We start from the raw sequence: 19,310 nt of genomic DNA, 5'->3' as shown, positions 1-19,310 counted from the left end.
GTGTTGTGGGAGGAATATAGGTGTGTGGGTTTCTTTAATGTTGTGTTGCAATGTATGCAATTCACTAATGTGTAAGTTTATTTTGTGTTTTTGTTTGTATGTTAAACTGTCGGTACATACATACTTTTTCTGTTTAGAAAGTTGGAAGGTGCTGCGCATTTGTTCCTGAAGAAGCCTACACGGCGAAACATGTCCAAATGAGAATGCAAAAGCATCCTAACAACTTCCTTACTTCATAACTTTGTATGGTTACGCAAATGACATGTCAATGATTTTATGGATTTGTGCCTTTGATAAATAAATATTTATGTTTTAACAGTGGTGTATGTTAGTGATACTAGTTGGTAAATCTTGGCACCTTTAAAGTCCCGCATCTCACTTTATTATGGAATGTTGGTGCCATATTCCTAATTTAGAGCTAATCCTGGCTTTGCTCACATAACTATTCAAAAATAATTGTATGTACTTTATTATCCAAATTCTTAAGTTTTCTATCTTTTTGAATGATTACTTAAAAACATTTCTTTGGGCTACAGTTGTCTTCACATTCTGCTCTGGTCTCAGTAGGATGATGTAACATTTTGGAATGAAGATGCAGCCAAGGACCCCAGCACTGGAGGCCAAGATGGCAAACACCTCCACAGCCACCATGTATTTCCCTTTGGTGCTGAGGTAGGCTGGGATGAAAGAGATCCAAACACTACAAAAGACCAGCATGCTGAATGTAATATACTGAGTTTCATTGAATGTGTCTGGTAATTTCCTGGCTAAAAAAGCCACATTAAAGCTGAACACAGCCAGACCTCCCATGTAGCCAATCAGAATGTAGAAAGCAGTGGTAGATCCCTCATTACACTGTAATATTATTTTCCCTGCCTCTATTTGAGTGTTATACTCTGGGAATGGTGGAGAAAAGATCAACCAGAAGACACAGATCACAAGCTGCCCAGAAGAGCAGATAATTAAAAGAGATGTGGCAAAATGTTTTCCCAGCCATTGTGTCCGCATACTGTTAGGTTTGGTAACTTTAAAAGCCAGAATGACAGTAACTGTTTTGGCCAAAATTGAAGAAATGCCAACAGAGAAAGTCATCCCAGCGACAGCCTGTTGAAGGAGACAGGACATCTTTGTAGGACGTCCGATAAACAGCAGAGGACATAGAAAGGACAGGATTAGTGAGATGAGAAGGATGAAGCTGAGGGTCTTGTTATTGGCTTTTACAACTGGAGTGTCTTTGTATTTCACAAATATCCCAAATATGATAATAGTTCCAAATAGTAAAATAACAGAGATAAAAATAAGAGACAATCCCACTACATCTCTATAGGACAGGAATTCCGTTGTTCTTTGTAGACAGGTGTCTCTTCTCTCATTGGGCCATTGATCCTCTGCACACTTATAACACCTTTTCATGTCTGAAAGAGGTAAATAAAAGGGTTCTTAAATGGAAAATGTCAGAAGGCAATACCTGTAAATAGTAGTATTATAACACTTTGACAGATATAGCAGGCAAGTAGAAAACAAACACAAGTCATAGCTGTTATTCTTCTATTGTGGTGTACCTAATCTTCCCGATACCAGTAATAGTTTCTGAATGTTTTCGTTACATCATTAGACTGATAAGAAGACAGACTGAATTGAGCAAAGAGGCATGGATACTTTGGACTTTTGGGAACAAGAGTTCGACATTGATATTTCTAAATCTGATGCAGTTATTTTATTTTTTTGGGTTTGCATCCAAATGATTTTATATAATTTTCTTGGTGATATTTTTGCAAATCCTGTTGCCCTAGTTGCCCACCTATCTTTTTCATACGCTACCTGTCCTTTACCATTGCCAAACAGAGTGGATTGTATCATCCGTCAAAAACTAAAATGAACTGCTGCGGGTGGCATCTCCAGCTTACTGCTATTGGGATGGATTTATTAAAGCAATATACAGTGGGGAAACTGACAATTTGATTTCCTGCAGATTTTTATTGTTTTCCTGCTTACAAATATATGAAGGGTCTATCATTTTTATCGTATGGGGTATTTTATATGATAGAGACAGAATATAATCCAAAAATCCAGAACAAAACACATGCTATAATTTAAGTTGCAGTTCAGTGAGTAAAATAAGTATTTGTTCCCCAAGCAAAACATGACTTAGTACTTGGTGGAGAAACCCTTGTTGACAAGCACAGAGGTGTAAGGGGTATTTTATATGATAGAGACAGAATATAATATAAACCAAAAGTCCAGAACAAAACACATGCTATAATTTAAGTTGCAGTTCAGTGAGTAAAATAAGTATTTGATCCCCAAGCAAAACATGACTTAGTACTTGGTGGAGACACCCTTGTTGACAAGCACAGAGGTGTAAGACGTTCCTTGTAGTTGATAACCAGGTTTGCACATATCTCAGGAGGGATTTTGGTCCACTTTTCTTTACCGATCTTCTCTAAATCCTTAATATTTCTTGGCTGTCTCTTGGCAACTTGAAGTGTAGGCTCCCTCCATATATTTTCTATAGGATTAAGGTCTGGAGATGGTGTTCTTAGAGTCGTAGTCAGCATTTTTCTGCCTCCAAACACGGCGAGTCGAGTTAATGCCAAAGAGCTAAACTTGGGTCTCATCTGACCACAACACTTTCTCCCAATCCTTCTCTGAATAATTTATATGTTCGTTGGCATGCCGGCACATGTGCCACATGTGGAGGAAGAAAAAATGCTGACTATGACCCTAAGAACACCATCCCTACAGTCAAGCAAGGAGGTGGAAACATTATGCTTTGAGGCTGTTTCTCTGCTAAAGGTACAGAGTGACTTTGCCGCATTGAGGGGCCAATAATTGTGGCCATGTACTTTAAAATCTTCAATTAGAACCTTCTTCCCTCCGCCAGAACATTGAAGATGGGTCATGGATGGGTCTTTCAGCATGACATGGACCCAAAACATACCGCCAAGGCTACAAAGGAACAGGTCGGCTTTGTTAAAGGCAGACAAGCACCAGACGGCACTAGGAGGATGATTAATTTAATTCACCAGGCTGGGACCCGTCAATTGCCTTCCGTGCTCCTTAGTTTGGACGCAGAAAAGGCTTTTTATAGGGTCCATTGGCAGTACCTGGACAGAGTCTTATATAAATTCGGCATTTCAGGCCTGCTTTACTCTGCCATAATGACCTTATACAAAAACCCTTCTGCAAAGGTATTTACCTCTGGTTCTTTATCTAGATATTTTGACCTATCCAATGGCACCCGACAGGGCTGTCCGTTGTCCCCAATCATATTCACTTTAGCCATCGAACCCTTAGCCGCAGCTATTAGAGCAGACCCTCTTATTAGAGGGATAACAATAGGTAACCAGGAGCACAAAATAGGGCTTTTTGCAGACGATGTTATTTTGTCGCTTTCCGATCCACAAACATCTCTTGCCCAAGTTCAACAAGTAATAGACACCTTTGGCCAAGTATCGTACTACAAACTTAACACAACCAAATGCCAAGCACTCCCACTTTATTTAACCCAAGAGAACTTGGCCCATTTGAAAGCTCAATTCCCCTTTCAATGGGAACATAGCACCATTTCCTACCTAGGCATCCAGCTGACACCTTCCACCTCTGAACTATATGAGGCTAATTTCCCACCTCTACTCTGTAACATAGAACATGATATGAAGCAGATAAATAAAGCACAATTATCCTGGCTAGGTAAAATGGCTGCATTTAAGATCAAAAACGAAGGGATTTCCAGTCACTACTTACCAACCAGCCAGCAACCAGCCAAATTAACCTGTCTAACAGTATGCGTTAAAAACAGGGGTTTAGTTGCACACATTTGCAAATACATGCGTAAGCTGCAGGCCGCGCCAAGGCACCCTGATATCTGCAGTCCCTAACTCTACCTTTAAAGAGTCTCCACAATGGGAGCACATGCATTCTGATGAGATAGATGGAGGATAGGTGACTGGAGGGAGCCCACCCCTCCTTAAAGGCGCAGGGTCACACTGAACACCCAGCACATAGCACAATGGCAACAAAGGTGTCAGTGCGTTGCCTGACCAATATAAACGTTATACGATATTGCAAAAAGTGGTCACCTCCTCCATCTATAACTGGTCTAGATAGTAAGAGCACTGGAAGGGCAAACGCAGATCAAAAACGAAGGGATTTCCAGTCATTTAAGATGCAGCTTCTTCCCAAACTCTTATATTTTTTCCACACCCTCCCAATATCACTACCATCTAGTTTCTTTGCGAAATGTAATACCCTTCTTAGGACCTTGATATGGTCTGGCAAAAGACAGAGAATAGCCCTTAAAACGCTGGTGAGCCTGAGAACCCGTGGAGGCACGGGGCTCCCCAACATCCCCTTCTATCATACCGCCTAACTCCTTGACCAAAAGCAATATTGGCTACAGGAACCACCGGACAAACTTTGGGTTTTCAAGGAGAGATCCCTACTAGTGCACCAGGATCTAGGGGCACTGTTAGCTGCCTCATCCTTGTCCTCCTCGACCCACCGCATCCAACATCCTACTATTACGGCCACACTAACTGCCTGGCGATTCTTACTGTCCATTCGCCATCAGACCCTTGAAAGGCGTAATTTAGATATTCCAATGGGGGCTTACGAATGGATAATTCCATCCTTCTCGACGTTAGATTGGAAAAAGAATGGCCACAACTATTGGCTCAGCGTTAAGGATAGCTCTCTCCCCGCAGACTGCTTTAAAACTGCACAAATTCGCCAATTTTACAAAACTAACAAATTTGCCTTCACGTTATCCATCCCTGCTACGGCATGGGACTTCCTTAGGGGCCATGCTATATCTGGCAAACGGGGCATATCTTTTTTTACAACTTGTATATGAATACCCAAGCACCTTCATTGGGCCCAAGTAGGACTAAATGGGAATCTGAATTCCAAATGACCTTTACAGATTCACAATGGCATAAGGCCATCACGGTCAACTATAAACTGTCTAAATGTATTGATCATTGGGAACAATTTCTGAAAATATACCATGGATCGTATTTAATGCCTCATAGGCTCTCTAATATCTATCCCTCCTCCAGTGCGTTGTGTTGGAGACGGTGCAAAAAGGTAGGAACATTGTATCATATCCTTTGGGATTGCACCTTTATTCAACCCTTTTGGAAGGAAGTGGAGGTTTTGCTTGGAGTTTTTCTGAGCACGACCTTCTCTATCTGTCCGGCTTTGGCACTTTTGAACTTGGGAATAGATCTAATCCCTCCGAAGTACCAAACTATAGTACTCCACATCTTATTTGCTGCTAGATTGACCATCACTCACCATTGGAAATCACCTGAGTCACCAAAAATTCAGGAACTTATTTCACGGGTAAACACACAATGTAATTTTGAGAAGTTACTAGCTGTTAAAGATCATAGAATGCCTATCTTTAGCAAACAATGGATTCACTGGTTAAAGCATCCTAATGCCGCTCCTGGTCTCAAGCCCAATTAGCCTGCTTTGATTTACCACCAAAGAGTATTCCCTTTACTTTACCTTTCATATATTCTCTGTTAGTGTCACAAATAACATCTTGTAGAACTATTTACATGGCAGTCTAATATATGGTGGTCCACGGATGTTTAGCTGTCGGAGGGTCTACCCCCCCCAACTGGACACAGTGTGTACCCATTTGGGGTGTTCAGGGGGGTTGGGGGTGGCCGGATTAGAGAACAGCCATCAGCGAACCCATCTTATAAGTATTAATGCTATTCATATATTTGGATTGCTTAATGCTGTGGAGGCTTATCTTCATGGGCATGAAGCTAGATTACATAACTGCACCTATGTGCTACTGGCTATAATATCAATGTTTTATGAGTTTGCTTTCCTCTGTTATTATTATGATTTTCTTTCCCTGTTTGTTACTATTTGAAATAATCTTAAAAACTATTTAACAAGAAGAAAAAGAAGCACTTTAAGGTCATGGAGTGGCCTAGTAAGTCTCTGACCTTACTCAGACCTTAATCCTATAGAAAATGTATGGAGACAGCTAAGAAACCTTAAGGATTTCGACAAAATCTGTAAAAAATAGTGGACCAAAATCCCTCCTGAGATGTGTGCAAACCTGGTAACCAACTACAAGAAACATCTTACCTCTCTGCTTGCCAACAAAGGTTTCTCCACCAAGTCATGTTTTGCTTGGGGATCAAATACTTATTTTACTTACTGAACTGCAACTCAATTTATAATATTTGTATCATGTGTTTTTTCTGGATTTTTGGTTGATTCTATCTCTATCATTTAAAATATGCCTATGATAAAAATTATAGACTCTTCATTTCTTTGTAAGCGGGCAAACTTACAAAAACTGCAAGGGATCAATAGTTATTTTCCCCACTGTAGAATGTGCACTTTGCAATTGTAGTTGTATTATTTTTTCCCAGAATCTGGTAAATGTGGTAAAGCTTAACTTTGTAAAGAATACCCAACCAGATGTAAGGAAAAATATATATATAAATATATATTTTTGCTTGTACATGATTGGATTATGGAAATCCGTGGGGCTTTACCACATTCATTAAAGCCAGCCATGCATGGGTCAAAATTTAACTGGTTCAGCAGGGAATTTCAATCCATGTATGGGCTGGCTGGTTGTACACAAGTTGATCTATCAATTGACTTGTATACAACCAGTCCATCGGGATTTTCCAGAATACTAAATGATGCTGGTTATAGCCAGCAACACTGATCATTGTATTCTGATGTCAGGAAAGACTCCCCGCTATCGAAATACAATATCATAGTGGGAAGGATTTAGGGTTGCCACCTCATCCCTTTAAACCAGGACACACATTAATTACACAGGTTCTGTGGCTGATTAAGGTGGTAATTAAACTCACTTAGTGCCTTATGTGCATTATATTAGCCTCAGAACCTGTGTAATTAATATGTGTCCTGGTTTAGAGGGATGATGTGGCAACCCCAGAAGGATTCCCCCATCCACATTGAGTGTGTGGATGGGGCGATTGACTCTTTTTTTTTTTTTTTATTCAACCCTCTGGTTGAATGAAAAAAAAAAAAGAATCATGTATGGCCAGGCTATGTTCTGGAGTTCTAGGGAAAAAGGGTCTAACTGCACTTACAAAATGTACAGTCGTTTTGCCTTTAGTAAATCCACCCCCTTCTTCTTTACCATACACAATACAGACTGTCCAAAGCATGTGTTTTCTGCTACGTGCAATCAGTTTCTGCTTGCAGAATTATTGTGTGTCTGTCACTTTAAAAGTTTGCTGAGTTTATAGAACTGAATGGTGCAATGTATCTGTGCCAGAACAAAGAAATTCTTGCTTTTAGCTTGTTCAAATTTATGCAAGGTGTTTGATTGTATACCTATTTCTAGACTTTTATCTTGTTATTCCAGTTTGCTCCTGGTGATAACATTAATTGATCTAGCTCAAGGATGGATTTATTTTTGGTTCAGTAAGCCTTTGCCTTTAGGTTCCATAAGAAAAGATGCATTTTTCCCTAATGAAACAAAGAAAGCTGCTCCAGGTGACTGAGTCTCCAGTTAATCCTCACACACACTAGTTGGGTGCTAGCCCAGCTCATATGCTGTGTGTCATAAAGCAAAGGATTACGGATGGTTGCACTTTCAAAAATCCTCTTTTATGAAGCTCATGTGACAGGTACTTAACAGATGGAGCAGGGGGCAAGGAGGTAGAAGTGTTTTGTGCAAATATTAGCACTTAGTCATTATCTATTGTAATTAGCCGCCACAATCACCTATATACTGCTCTAATGAGCCATCATTAGGTTACAGATGAACTAACCAATTAAAAACAGTATTCAGCCGGTATTACAAATCTGTTCTTGAATTCCTTTATGTAGCACTGTGCCCGTAAGGCTTGCTATGTGATGGCATCTTGGGCCTCCCTCTGGTTACCTTGCAGACAGTCACTAGGGGATTCTTCACACATCCATCCTTACTCCCATTTGCTCGTTACTCAATAAACAGTCCAGGGTATTTAGTTTTGTATTTATTGTGGAACTTGGATGGGAGAAGGAAATACTGTAGAGGGATACTCCAACTGAACTATTCACAGTAGATAAGGACAACTCTCACTTGGCCTCACCAGGTTACTTGTGGAAGCAGACACACTTCTGTAACCATACTGCCACTTGTATGAATGAATTACGTCTTCTTGCTCTCTCTAGCAGCAGACTTGATGCAACTACTTTATCTTCAGGACACTCTCTCGCATCCCCTTGACTGACACCCATCCACTGCCTCTTCCTCTGAAGAGATGGCCCTCACATGACAGGCCCCATGACACAGATCTGTACTCACTGTAGGCAGAATCAGATCCTTTCCAGTGTCTCCCTTCCAGTCAGCTCACAGGACCTCTGGGTTCAGCTCTTATCTGACTTTCAGGCCCTCATGTCCACTACTCGAGGCCGCATGGCAGCTTCTACAGAGGGAGGGCAGCCGTCCCCTCCCTCTTGGACCCTGTTCTCCAGCCGAAGACCCCGAGCACATGTGCCCTTGACATTTATACAGTCACCCATCATGCACAGAGGCACTTTCCTCTACCAATCACAAGGGCTGTAACAATGCCTGTTCCCTCACTTGCAAGGTTTCCTCCCACTGTCCAAAATGCCTTCCTATTGCACCAGTGTAAAATATTTAAGGCAAGCTGAGCTGCACCTGAGCACCATGAGCAGACCCTATCAATCTATTCTGCTCTTTGGTAGGCAGAGAGCAATCTAAATTTACCTAGCAATCTCTCTGGTAAGCAGAAAGACCCAGCAACTATACTCTTTTCTAGCACCTGCCTAGAAGGATGCTACATCTAGATTGCAGCATGATGTGTTGCTTTGTTAGATATGTTAACATGTTTCACTTTGTCAGGCAGCTTCTATTTAAGTAATTTGTTGATTCAACAGGTCTGGCAGTGACCAGGCCTGGGTGTGGCAAGTTATATTTAACTCAGCTTTCCAAAAATGTGGTTAATCACAGTTCATTCATGATTTGGTGATTTAGCAAGGTGGGGGGGGGGGGGGGGGGATTGGGGTTAGGGGCAATTGCTTTTTTTTACATAGGGCCAGGCAGGTTTGGACAGCTTTTTTAACTGCATTTTGTATTTACCCAGGTTATCTTTGTGTAATATTAATATATATTTGATGATCTGAATCATTTAAGTGTGACGAATATGCAAAAAAAAAAACAAATACTTTTTTACTACACTGTATCTCAATTCAGGAGGTATGTCCTCCTGTTCTTGCCACTCAGGCATTGCTCCAAGGACATGCAATCGTAAGGTCTGTGATGGCTGTGCCCCTTGTATACAGGGAGTCACAGATCGGGGAACAGGGCAAATCTCATTGGCTCTGTACCATGTGATCGCTGTGACCAATTGCAGTTAATTTACTGTACACGTGGCGTGCTCTCTGAAGAGTGATCTTATCCCCCAAATGCTGAACAATCACACCACAACCACAACCGCATTTTACGCGGTTGTAAGGCAGTTACAGTGCAGCCCCATTCACTTGAATAGGTTGTGCTTGGTGGGTGGTAGTGCCAAATGGGCGTGACAGGTGGCATAATTCCAGCCATGGCATGTGTACACCCCTGCAGCTATCTTCCCAGCCAAATGGGAAGTGGTTGAGGGGCAGTTAAGATGAGGCTCATTCATCAGTTTGACATCCGTGCATGTGCAAGGCCCAAACACGATGTGAGGTCTCCTGCACCTGCAGATTGGGAGCAGCTTCTGTGTGGGTGCAAAGCCCTGAATGCAGACAGAGTGCCCAACCAGTCCTAGTGTCCCCAGTCACCAGAACACTAATTACACTGTTGTGTTCCACCATTTTAGGGTGCCCCAAGAGGCCCAACTGTGGCTCCCCAGCGGGGTTGCTGGCTGCAGGGCTCTGTGCTGCGAGTGTGTCTCCCACACAGCCCAGAGCTAGTACTGACAGTCCCCCCCCCCTGCACAGAGGGAAGAGGAGAGAGAGAGAGCTGATAAACTTCTCCTCCTCCCACCCTCTCCGCCTTTGTCTGCTCTGCCCACACTCCCTGGCAGTGCTGTGCCTCAGACTCAAAGAAGGGAATGTGTAGTTGGGAAGTTTGAAGCCCTGCAACCAGATAAAGAAAGGTATCAACTACCAATGCCTGAGTGAGCTTACCATCCATCCACTGTGAGTGAAGTCTCCTCCCTCCCTTCTCTCTCCTTCCTCCTAGTTAGAACACTAATATACGGGGAGCTTTGTGGACTCTTTGGAGACCCCCCTACATCAGAGTTCCCCTTTCCACCAGAGTTCACAGCATGCCCCTTACATCAGAGACCCCCTTAAATCAAGGTTCCCCTGTACATTCATTACAGTGTAGGTCGAAATTCTGTGGACTCTGATGTAAGGGGGGGCTCTGTAGACTCTGATGTAAGGGGGACTCTGTGGACTCTGATTTAAGGGGGGTTCTGCAGACTCTGATGTAAAGAGTGCTCTTGGAACCAGGATTAAAGGGTAATGCTGAGAACCCCCTTATATCACAGTTCCCCGCTACACCAAAATCTGCGGTGTTGCTTCTTTCATCAGAGTTACTGTCTTACATCAGAGTTCTCAGTGTTTCCCTGAAATTAGAGTCCCCAGCATTCTCTTTTACCTCAGAGTCTGCAGAGTAACCCCTTATAGTGCATAGAGATTAGGTTTTCTTTAGCACATTATAAGAACTGGGAGGGCCATTTAGACTTCTTGAGATAACACAGACAGAAGGAACAGGAAAGCTCTGAATTTATGACAAGACCAACAGGATTTTTTTTAACTTATTGAACAGATATAACAAAACATTTACAATTGTATATTTAACATTGCAAAAGAGAACAAATAAGAGAAGTTTTTTTTTAGGGTTCACATAAACATTAAGCAATAGTGTCCCTAGTTAAGTTTGCATCTTTTAGATACAGCCAGGCTGTAGCCAGCCTAAACATTTGCTTTATTTTGATGGGTGTTTAAACATTTCCTTAACTCACATTATTGATTGCTTCTGCCAGCTACTGATAGTAGTCTCCAGTATTGAGAAGAATTAACTGAACTGAGTTATGAATGTTTATCCTTCAGGCTTCATCAATAGTATACTTTAGCACCACATTTTTGGTTGTGGAATTTATATATAAATTTTTAAGTTTACGATTATCTTGGCAGCACTATTATTTTAATCATATCCGTAAAAAGGAATTTTTTTCAGGTAGTTTTAGCAGGAATAGATATGCTTTTATCAAGCTATATCAGGTCTGCTTTGAATGGCAGACAGAAATAGACAAGCAGATCTCTGACGCTGTCCCATTCCTCCTGATGCAAAATGATCCTGCCACTGGCCACTTTTTATGCACTTGTATCAATTGAGGACTGACACTCTTAAATCCTGCAGAAAAACACATGCCTATGCCTCGTGTCTCTGGGTTTTATCTTTTTTGTTTAATACTTTCCTTTCTCTGACTAACTTTTACACACCTGTATCTAAGAGTTTGATAGAAACTGGAAGGTGGCAGGACAATTTTTTTTGGCAAGAACAGGACCAACATCCCAAACACAGGGCAAGCATCAGCCCTCAGATGATACAAAAGCACAATAAAAAAAAACAGACACACTAATCTCAAAAATGAAATGAAAGGTCCCAAATACTACCTCCAAAAGCAAAAGTTTGCTTTTTTTTTTTTTTTTTTTTCCAAGGAAAACCTTTAAGCAAAAATAAAAAAGTGGTTTACTATGGATGAGACATCAGCAAAAAAGCAAAAAAGTGACTGCTGTTCTCAGATCCATAGCAAAGTAAAATTAGATAAAGATAAAGTCACATTAAAGTTTAAAAAAAAAAAAAAAAACTGAATATAAAAACACACATAAAAGGACAAAAAAGGAAAGGGAAATTGACTAAGAGTTGGTAATCAAACTTTTTTGCTGACACAGATAGTCAGCATCATTTCTTCCTATGGTGGGTTTGAGGCTCGTCATAGCTGTAGTTGTCTCTTTTGTCTGCTATTTTTCTTGTGAAAAAGATCAAGAATTCTACTTCCACCATTAATATCTCTTAAGCTGAAGAGCCCAAATAAGTGTTGTACTAATATGCTTTCTTTCATTATAGAAGTGTTTATGCTATTAGCTAAAAGAAATGCGAATGTAGAATTTGAAGCACCAACCATATTTATCAGTGATCTCATTCTCCGGACAGGGCACACAGTAGTGGCAGCAGGGTTGTCTTCCTTCCTGCAGAAGTTTTTGGTATCCAGGAGGACAGCTCTCAGAGCACAGAAAATGTGGAGCCTAAAGGGAAATTCAACTTTACAAATTAATATGTTATACCTTTGGATGTCGAGATTGGTTACAAGCGCATTTGATCCATGTCCATATCCATATGTGTGTGGAGGCAAGAGTATATGCTGAGTTGTTTCACCATAGCCTTTGTGGCCTGTCCATTAAGTTGGGGGCCCACTTCCTCTGGTAAGCAGCCATTTCTCATTTACCTACCACGGGTGTTTTCCTCCTGCTCACCAGCTTTTGGGACTCAACCTTTGGATTACAACCTTCCATCTACTATCCATTTTTGGGATTTATGACCCCTATGGACTTTCTGTTTGGTTTTGTTTGCATCACTGCACTTGTTGTTATGACCAATGTGCTATATTTATCATTTTAGTTGTTATTAGCGCTACACTATTTTGATACACATTTTGCTTGGATTTCAGTGTTTAGCTGCTAATATTTAGGACCAATTTTTCATCTGTCTTGTTAATATTTAGCGCAGGGTTCCCCCCCTTGATTTTACTTAAATTAATATGTAACTTTGTAGTTTTGCTTCCTGAATATGCAAGTTTCGTTTGACTAATTGGTACTCCATATTTCTATTTTCTTTGAATTACTTAATTTTTATTAAATTTGGAAGACAAACACAAATACAAAGAAAACTGGTGCGAAGGTGAAGACATGTGGAATAAAAAGACATAGGATTACAGGGCTGCAAGCATGGCAAATGGCTACAGACCACTGGGAAGGCTCTTAGGGCACATCAGTAGTACAAATTTTGGATGAATGTAAGAAAGCTAAGCAGTAAGTCGAAGGTGCTAGACATCACTAGGCAATCCAAGTGGACAAGAATTCCCAAACTTAATCAAAGGCATTCACTTTTCCTAACCATAAGACCAGAAAGCGTTCATAAAAAAAGTGCAGATTAACCAATGCATTCGCTTCGGATGGATTTGTAGCTGTGTGAGACTTCCAGTGCCTAACTATCTTGAGCCTTGCTGCCAGAAGGATATGTGTAACAACTGTACAAAGTGGACTAGACCCTCTGTCAATATCTACATTCAGGATAGCCAAGGCCAGATAAGGTGGTAACAGGACTCTGGTCACTTTCAGAAATATTTTGAAAAATGTTTTCCACAAACGAACTATACTCCTGCAGGACCACAGGATATTTAGTAAGTTACCCATTTGGCGGTACTCCTTTATGTTTGAAAGAAAACATTTGTTGCTTGCAAAGTGATCGAAGAAACATGCACTAATATGCAAAAGTTTTAGGTAGGTGTGAAAAATGCTGTACATTAAGAATGCTTTTTAGAAATAGAAGTGTTAATAGTTTATTTTTACCAATCAACAAAAAGGCAAGTAAATGAATAGAAGAGAAATCCAAATCAAAACAATATTTGGTGTGACCACCCTTTGCCTTCAAAACAGCATCACTTCTTTTAGGTACACTTGTACAGTTTTTGAAGGAACTCGGCAGGTAGGTTGTTCCAAGAATAATATAGAACTATCCACGGATCTTCTGTGGTTGTGTGGTACCTCAAATCCTTCTTTCTCTTTATGTAATCTCAGACAGACTTGACAATGTTAAGATCAGGGCCAAACCACTACTTCCAGGAATCCTTGTTCTTAATGACATTGGCTGTATGTTTGTGGGTCATTGTCCTGCTGCAGAATACATTTGGGGCCAAACACACACCTCCCTGATGATATAGCATGATGGATACGTTTCTGCCTGTATTTCTCATCGTTGAGGACACTATTGATCCTGACCAAATCTCCAACTCTATTTGCTGAAATGCAGCCCCAAAACTTGCAAGGAACCTCCACCATGTTTTCCTGTTGGCTTCAGACACTCAATATTGTACTGCTCCACAGCCCTTTAGCAAGCAAACTGCCTCCTGCTACAGCCAAGTATTTCAAATTTGACTTATCAGTCCAGAGCACCTGCTGCCATTTTTCTGCACCCCAATTCAGTCCATCATGAATGCTGCTGCCAGGCTTATCCACCTTACCAACCGCTCAGTGTCTGCCTCCCCTCTCTGCCAATCCCTACACTGGCTCCCGATTGCCCAGCAAATTAAATTCAAAATATTAACCATAACATACAAAGCCATTCACAACTCTGCCCCGAGCTACATCACCAATCTTGTCTCCAAATACTGTATCACCCAAACCGTCCTCTCCGCTCCTCTCAAGACCTCCTACTCTCAAGCTCCCTTGTCTCCTCCTCTCATGCTCTTCTCCAGGATTTCTCCAGGGCCTCTCCAATCCTCTGGAACGCTCTACCTCAACCTGTACTGCTATCTCCTATTCTAGATGCTTTCAGGCGATCCCTGAAAACTCATCTTTTCAGGGAAGCCTATCACACCTCCAACTAATCTTCCATCAGCTCATTCCCTACTGTTACAACCTTTGTACCACCTGCCCCACCCTATTAGATTGTAAGCTTTTCTGAGCAGGGCCCTCTTAATCCTCTTGTATTTTATTTTATTGTATTGTAACTGTATTGTCTCCCCCTAACATTGTAAAGCGCTGTGTAAACTGCTGGTGCTATAGAAATCCTGAAAAATAATAATAATAATAATAATTCCAATGTTTTGTGCATAGTTGAGTCACTTAGCCTTGTTTCCATGTTGGAGGTAAGGCTTTTTGGCCACAATTCTTCCATGAAGATCACTTCAGAGCAGACATCTCTGGATAGTAGATGGGTGTACCTGGGTCCCACTGGTTTCCTCCAGTTCTATGCTTGTGGCACTGATGGACATCTTCTGATGTTGAAGGGAAGTAAGCATGATGTGTCTTTCATCCAGGGCCGCCATCAGGGGGGGGGACAGCCGATACACATGTAGGGGGCCCGAGTGCCTGTAGGGGCCCCGGACCCGGCATCCATGAAGTGTGCAGGAGACAGTAGCCAGGTGACACATAAGGCAGGAGAAGCGCCGAAGGATAAATGCATAGTAAGCACACTAAACTAGCTGGCAGGGCTGGGACTCAGGAGATGTTATGAGGGAGGGACTTAAGAGCCTTTCAGCTACTCATTGGCTGAGGAGGTAACAGGAGGCAGGCTGATCCGCTTCCTGCTGCCTCCTTAGCCAATGGGTACACAGGGTGCACTGTCCATCACTGCACAGCCTGGTGCTTCCTCTGCTGATGGAATAGAATTCCTCTGCTACAAAAACCTGCTGCAGAGATGGAGGTAAGAGAGATGAAAAATAAATGTTTCCTACTGAAGCTGCTAGATTTAGCTAGAATACATGTACAGTTCATAGCCCTTGCCATGTTAATTACAGTCACTGTATTTACAACCTTATTGCTGTCCATTTAGCAGGGTGAAAGTAACTTTACACACATGTAGCATAGGTATCAACTTTTGTCACCATGTTAAAAGGACAGCAGTATGGGTAGCATTACAGTGACTGTTATTAGTCCAGGTTCACTAAACTAGCCAATGCTCGGAAAAGCAAGTCATGCAGATTGCTTTTCAGGTCCCTTTTAACATGAGCTGTCTGATTGGGTGTGGCTGTTCATTTTTCACGCACTTGATAAGCCCCTCCATTCTCCTTTATAGAGTGTTATATGTAAATGGGATTGATTCATTTGAGATGCAGATTTAAACTATGTATGGCCAGGCTGAAGGTACCCAAGTTGATTGATCGATCAACTTGAGGACAACGTACAACCAGTCTGTCAGATTTTACACACGCTTATCACTAGCAGCTCTTGTAGCCACTAGCAATAATCTCTGTGTTTTTCTGGCAGGGGCAGCACCGGGAGAGCACAATGGCTCCGCAGGAGGGTTTCCCCTGTCTGTGTTGATGGGGGAATCAAGCCAAAATGTTTTTCCTGCAAGCCACGGGACAAACAAATAATGTTTCTTTAATTAATCCATAATTTTGGCAACATGGGAAAAAAAGATGTTTGCTTTGTATATTTTTAAGTTTGCTACATAACTAGAACATGTAACAGGGTTATATCATTCCAGGAGATTTCCCCTCACTTCCTGTCTTGGTGTCACCGGGACAGGAAGTGAGGGAATCTCCCGGTGGGGATATAGCCAGCAATTGTTTCCTTTTATATATACTATGGACATTATAAGGCAACAATTGCAAGCTAGTTCCCCACAGTGATATTCCCCTACTTCCTGTTCTGATGACACTAAGACAGGAAGTGAGGGAAAATCTCATGCAATGATATAACCCTATTAGAAATTCTACTTCCGTCTAAAAAGATTACATTAAGTAAGCAGTTTGTTTCCTAAGTGGCTAAATTATGGAGGAGTTAAAACCCCATAGTGTGATCCTGGGATATGACGCTGTGCTCATACACTGCTCAATGTGTCTGTTCATTGTGCTGTGCTGAATTATCCTGGATTCAGAATTCCTGCAAGAGGAGGACATGGGATGGGGGATGGGCTTGGAGGAGGAGGAGAAGGACATGGGATCGGGGAGATGAGACTGGAGGAGGAGGACATGGAATTGGACTCAGTGGGACTGCCAGTGGCCGGGCCCAGGGGAATGTAGATGGTCAGGTCTAGGGATGGGGGAGATGGGGGGACCAGGGGGCCCAGGCCTAAAACTGTGTAAGGGGCCCCAAAATGTCTGATGGCGGCCCTGCTTTCATCTGCTGCATTACCTTAGTTACCTTAGTTACCTTAGCCAACCACCACATCTACAGTCCTCAACTTTGCCCATTTCTTTGTGCTTCTTCAAAAGAGCTTGATCAGAACATTTTGAAACCCCAGCTTGTTTTGAAATCTTTGCCTGGGAGAGACCTTGCGGTTGCAGTATAACTACCTTGTGTCTTGTTGCTGTGCTCAGTCTTGTAATGGCGTATGACCTGTGATATGATACTGTATTCCACAACTTCACCTTAGCAGCAGAGTTTGGCTGTTTCTCACCCAATTTTAAGCCTTCTACACAGCTGTTTCTGTTTTAGTTAATGATTGTGTTTCAACCTACATACTTGATGATCATTAGGACTTGCTTGGTATTTTTGCTTATTCGTTCATCTAACTCTAATCCTACAAAATCCCTGACTTTGTCCAAGTGTGCAAGTGTAAAAATGGATGCTGATTTGAAGCGAAAAAATAGTCACACCAAATATTGATTTGATTTAGATTTTTCTTCTGTTAGCTCACTTTGCATTTTCTTAATTGTTAAAAATAAATTGATAAAAATAAAATAAAAATAGCAAAATATATTTTTTAAAGCATTCTTAGTTTACAGCATCTCTTCACACTTTCCTAAAATGTTTGCACAGTACTGTTTATATTTATTAACCACTTGACTAAGCATGGGGTCCTGCCAAACTGAAACTTTGGCTGTGTACTGTATTAAAGTAATTAATTTAGTGGTGGTATTAGTATCTGCCTCTAAATGTGACATTTTCCTACTCAGAGCTATCATTGGTTACTAGGATACTGGTGGCTGCATGCATTCTAGCACCATGCAGTATAATGCATCCCTGTTCAATTACCAGCTAGGGGATTCCCTGGCTGACTGTAAAATAGTGAACTGGTTATACTGGCTGAGGTCAATGACCAAAATGGTCATGGCCCCACTGTATTCAGCAGCTAGACAGAGAACTGTAAGCTACAATGATAATCCGTCAGAAGAATTTAATTGACCTTGATCATAATTTTTGTGTCATCTGGTTCAGTGTTCATCGTGATTCACAATGGGTCTACATTGATAGATGATTGGATTGGTTATGGTAATTGCAACATAGAGTTACAGAGTTCAATAAAATTTGTAACCGTAAAGAACAAAACATTTCAGTAGGGCATAAATCATCAAGCATATGCTGGGTACATCTCATCAAATAGAAATAAGGAGTGCTGCAACAACAGTATAGAGATCTTCTAGATATCAAGGGTGACATCCCAAGGGTAACACTGGGGTAGTTATTAGCCGAACACCCCCCTGTTCGGTTCGCACCAGAACATCTCGAACAGGGAAAAAGTTCTAGCGAACATTCGAACTCTATTAAAGTGTATGGGACACGAACATGAAAGATCAAGTCCTCATTTTAAAGGCTTATATGCAAGTTATTGCCATAAAAAGTGTATGGGGACCCGGGAACTGCCCTGGGGACATGCATCAATGCAAAAAAAAAAAATTTAAAAGAAGGTTTTTACAGGATCAGGGATTTTAATAATGCGTAAAGTGAAACAATAAAAATGAAAAATTCCTTTAAATATCGTGCTTGGGGGGGGGGTCCCCTTAATGTGCCTGTAAAATGCCACATTTGTACCATGTATGTAGCCTGCTGCAGCAATACTGACATTTCTAAAGGAAAAAATGTAATCTAATCTTGCTCGCGGCTGTAATGTATTGTTGGGTCTCGGCAATACAGATAAAAAAAATGAAAAAAACAGCGTGGGGTCCCCCCCAAAATCCATACCAGACCCTTATCCGAGCAAGCAGCCTGGCTGGCCAGGATGGGAGGGGGCGAGCGAGCACCCCCCTCCTGAACCATACCATGCCGCTTGCCCTCAACATGGGGAGGGTGCTTTGGGTGCCCCCCAAAGCACCTTGTCCACATTTTGATGGACAAGAGCCTCTTCCAGACAAACCTGGGCTGTGGTTGTCGGGGTCTGCGGGTGTGGGGCTTTTCAAAATCTGGAAGCCCCCTTTAACAAGGGGGCCCGTAGATCCCCCCCCCCATGTGAATGGATATTGGGTACATCGTATTATGTTCATATAAGTCCTTTATTAAAAAAACAAACAAAAAAAAATAGTATCCTCGATGTAAATCCATCGTCAATCATGTTGCCCGCCGCGCCCGAAAAAATAGAAAAAAAAAAAGTCACTCCCGTCTCTTCACACACCTCCCGGCAAATGAGCCATTTGAGCCATGACAGCTCTTTTATAGGAAAGGGGCGGGGACATCACCCAGTGGCACCGCCTCGTCTGACGTCACATCAGTAATTTATTCACGTGATGTCAGAAGGGGCGGGGGTGTCCCCACCCCTTTCCTATAAAAGAGCTGTCACAGCACAAACAGCTCATTACATGGGAGGCGTGTGAAGAGGCAGGAGCGACTTTTTTTTTCTTCTG

The 19,310-nt window shown here is 41.8% G+C and overlaps 1 protein-coding gene across 1 annotated transcript; it reads right to left on the bottom strand.

The window, feature by feature from the left end:
- Positions 1-507: 507 nt before the first annotated feature.
- On the bottom strand, positions 508-1,413 carry LOC309550337 (vomeronasal type-2 receptor 26-like; the record flags this gene model as incomplete). Its single annotated transcript, XM_082250734.1, has 1 exon — positions 508-1,413. The coding sequence occupies one exon, from the start codon at positions 1,411-1,413 to the stop codon at positions 508-510; it is 906 nt and encodes a 301-aa protein (XP_082106860.1).
- Between the last annotated feature and the right edge of the window lie 17,897 nt (positions 1,414-19,310).

This window comes from Pelophylax lessonae (assembly GCF_965119305.1).
Source record: "Pelophylax lessonae genome assembly, chromosome: 3".
NCBI classification, from domain to species: domain Eukaryota; kingdom Metazoa; phylum Chordata; class Amphibia; order Anura; family Ranidae; genus Pelophylax; species Pelophylax lessonae.
The sequence above is the reverse complement of the archived record's forward strand: the minus strand, read 5'-3'. Positions and strand labels throughout refer to the sequence as shown.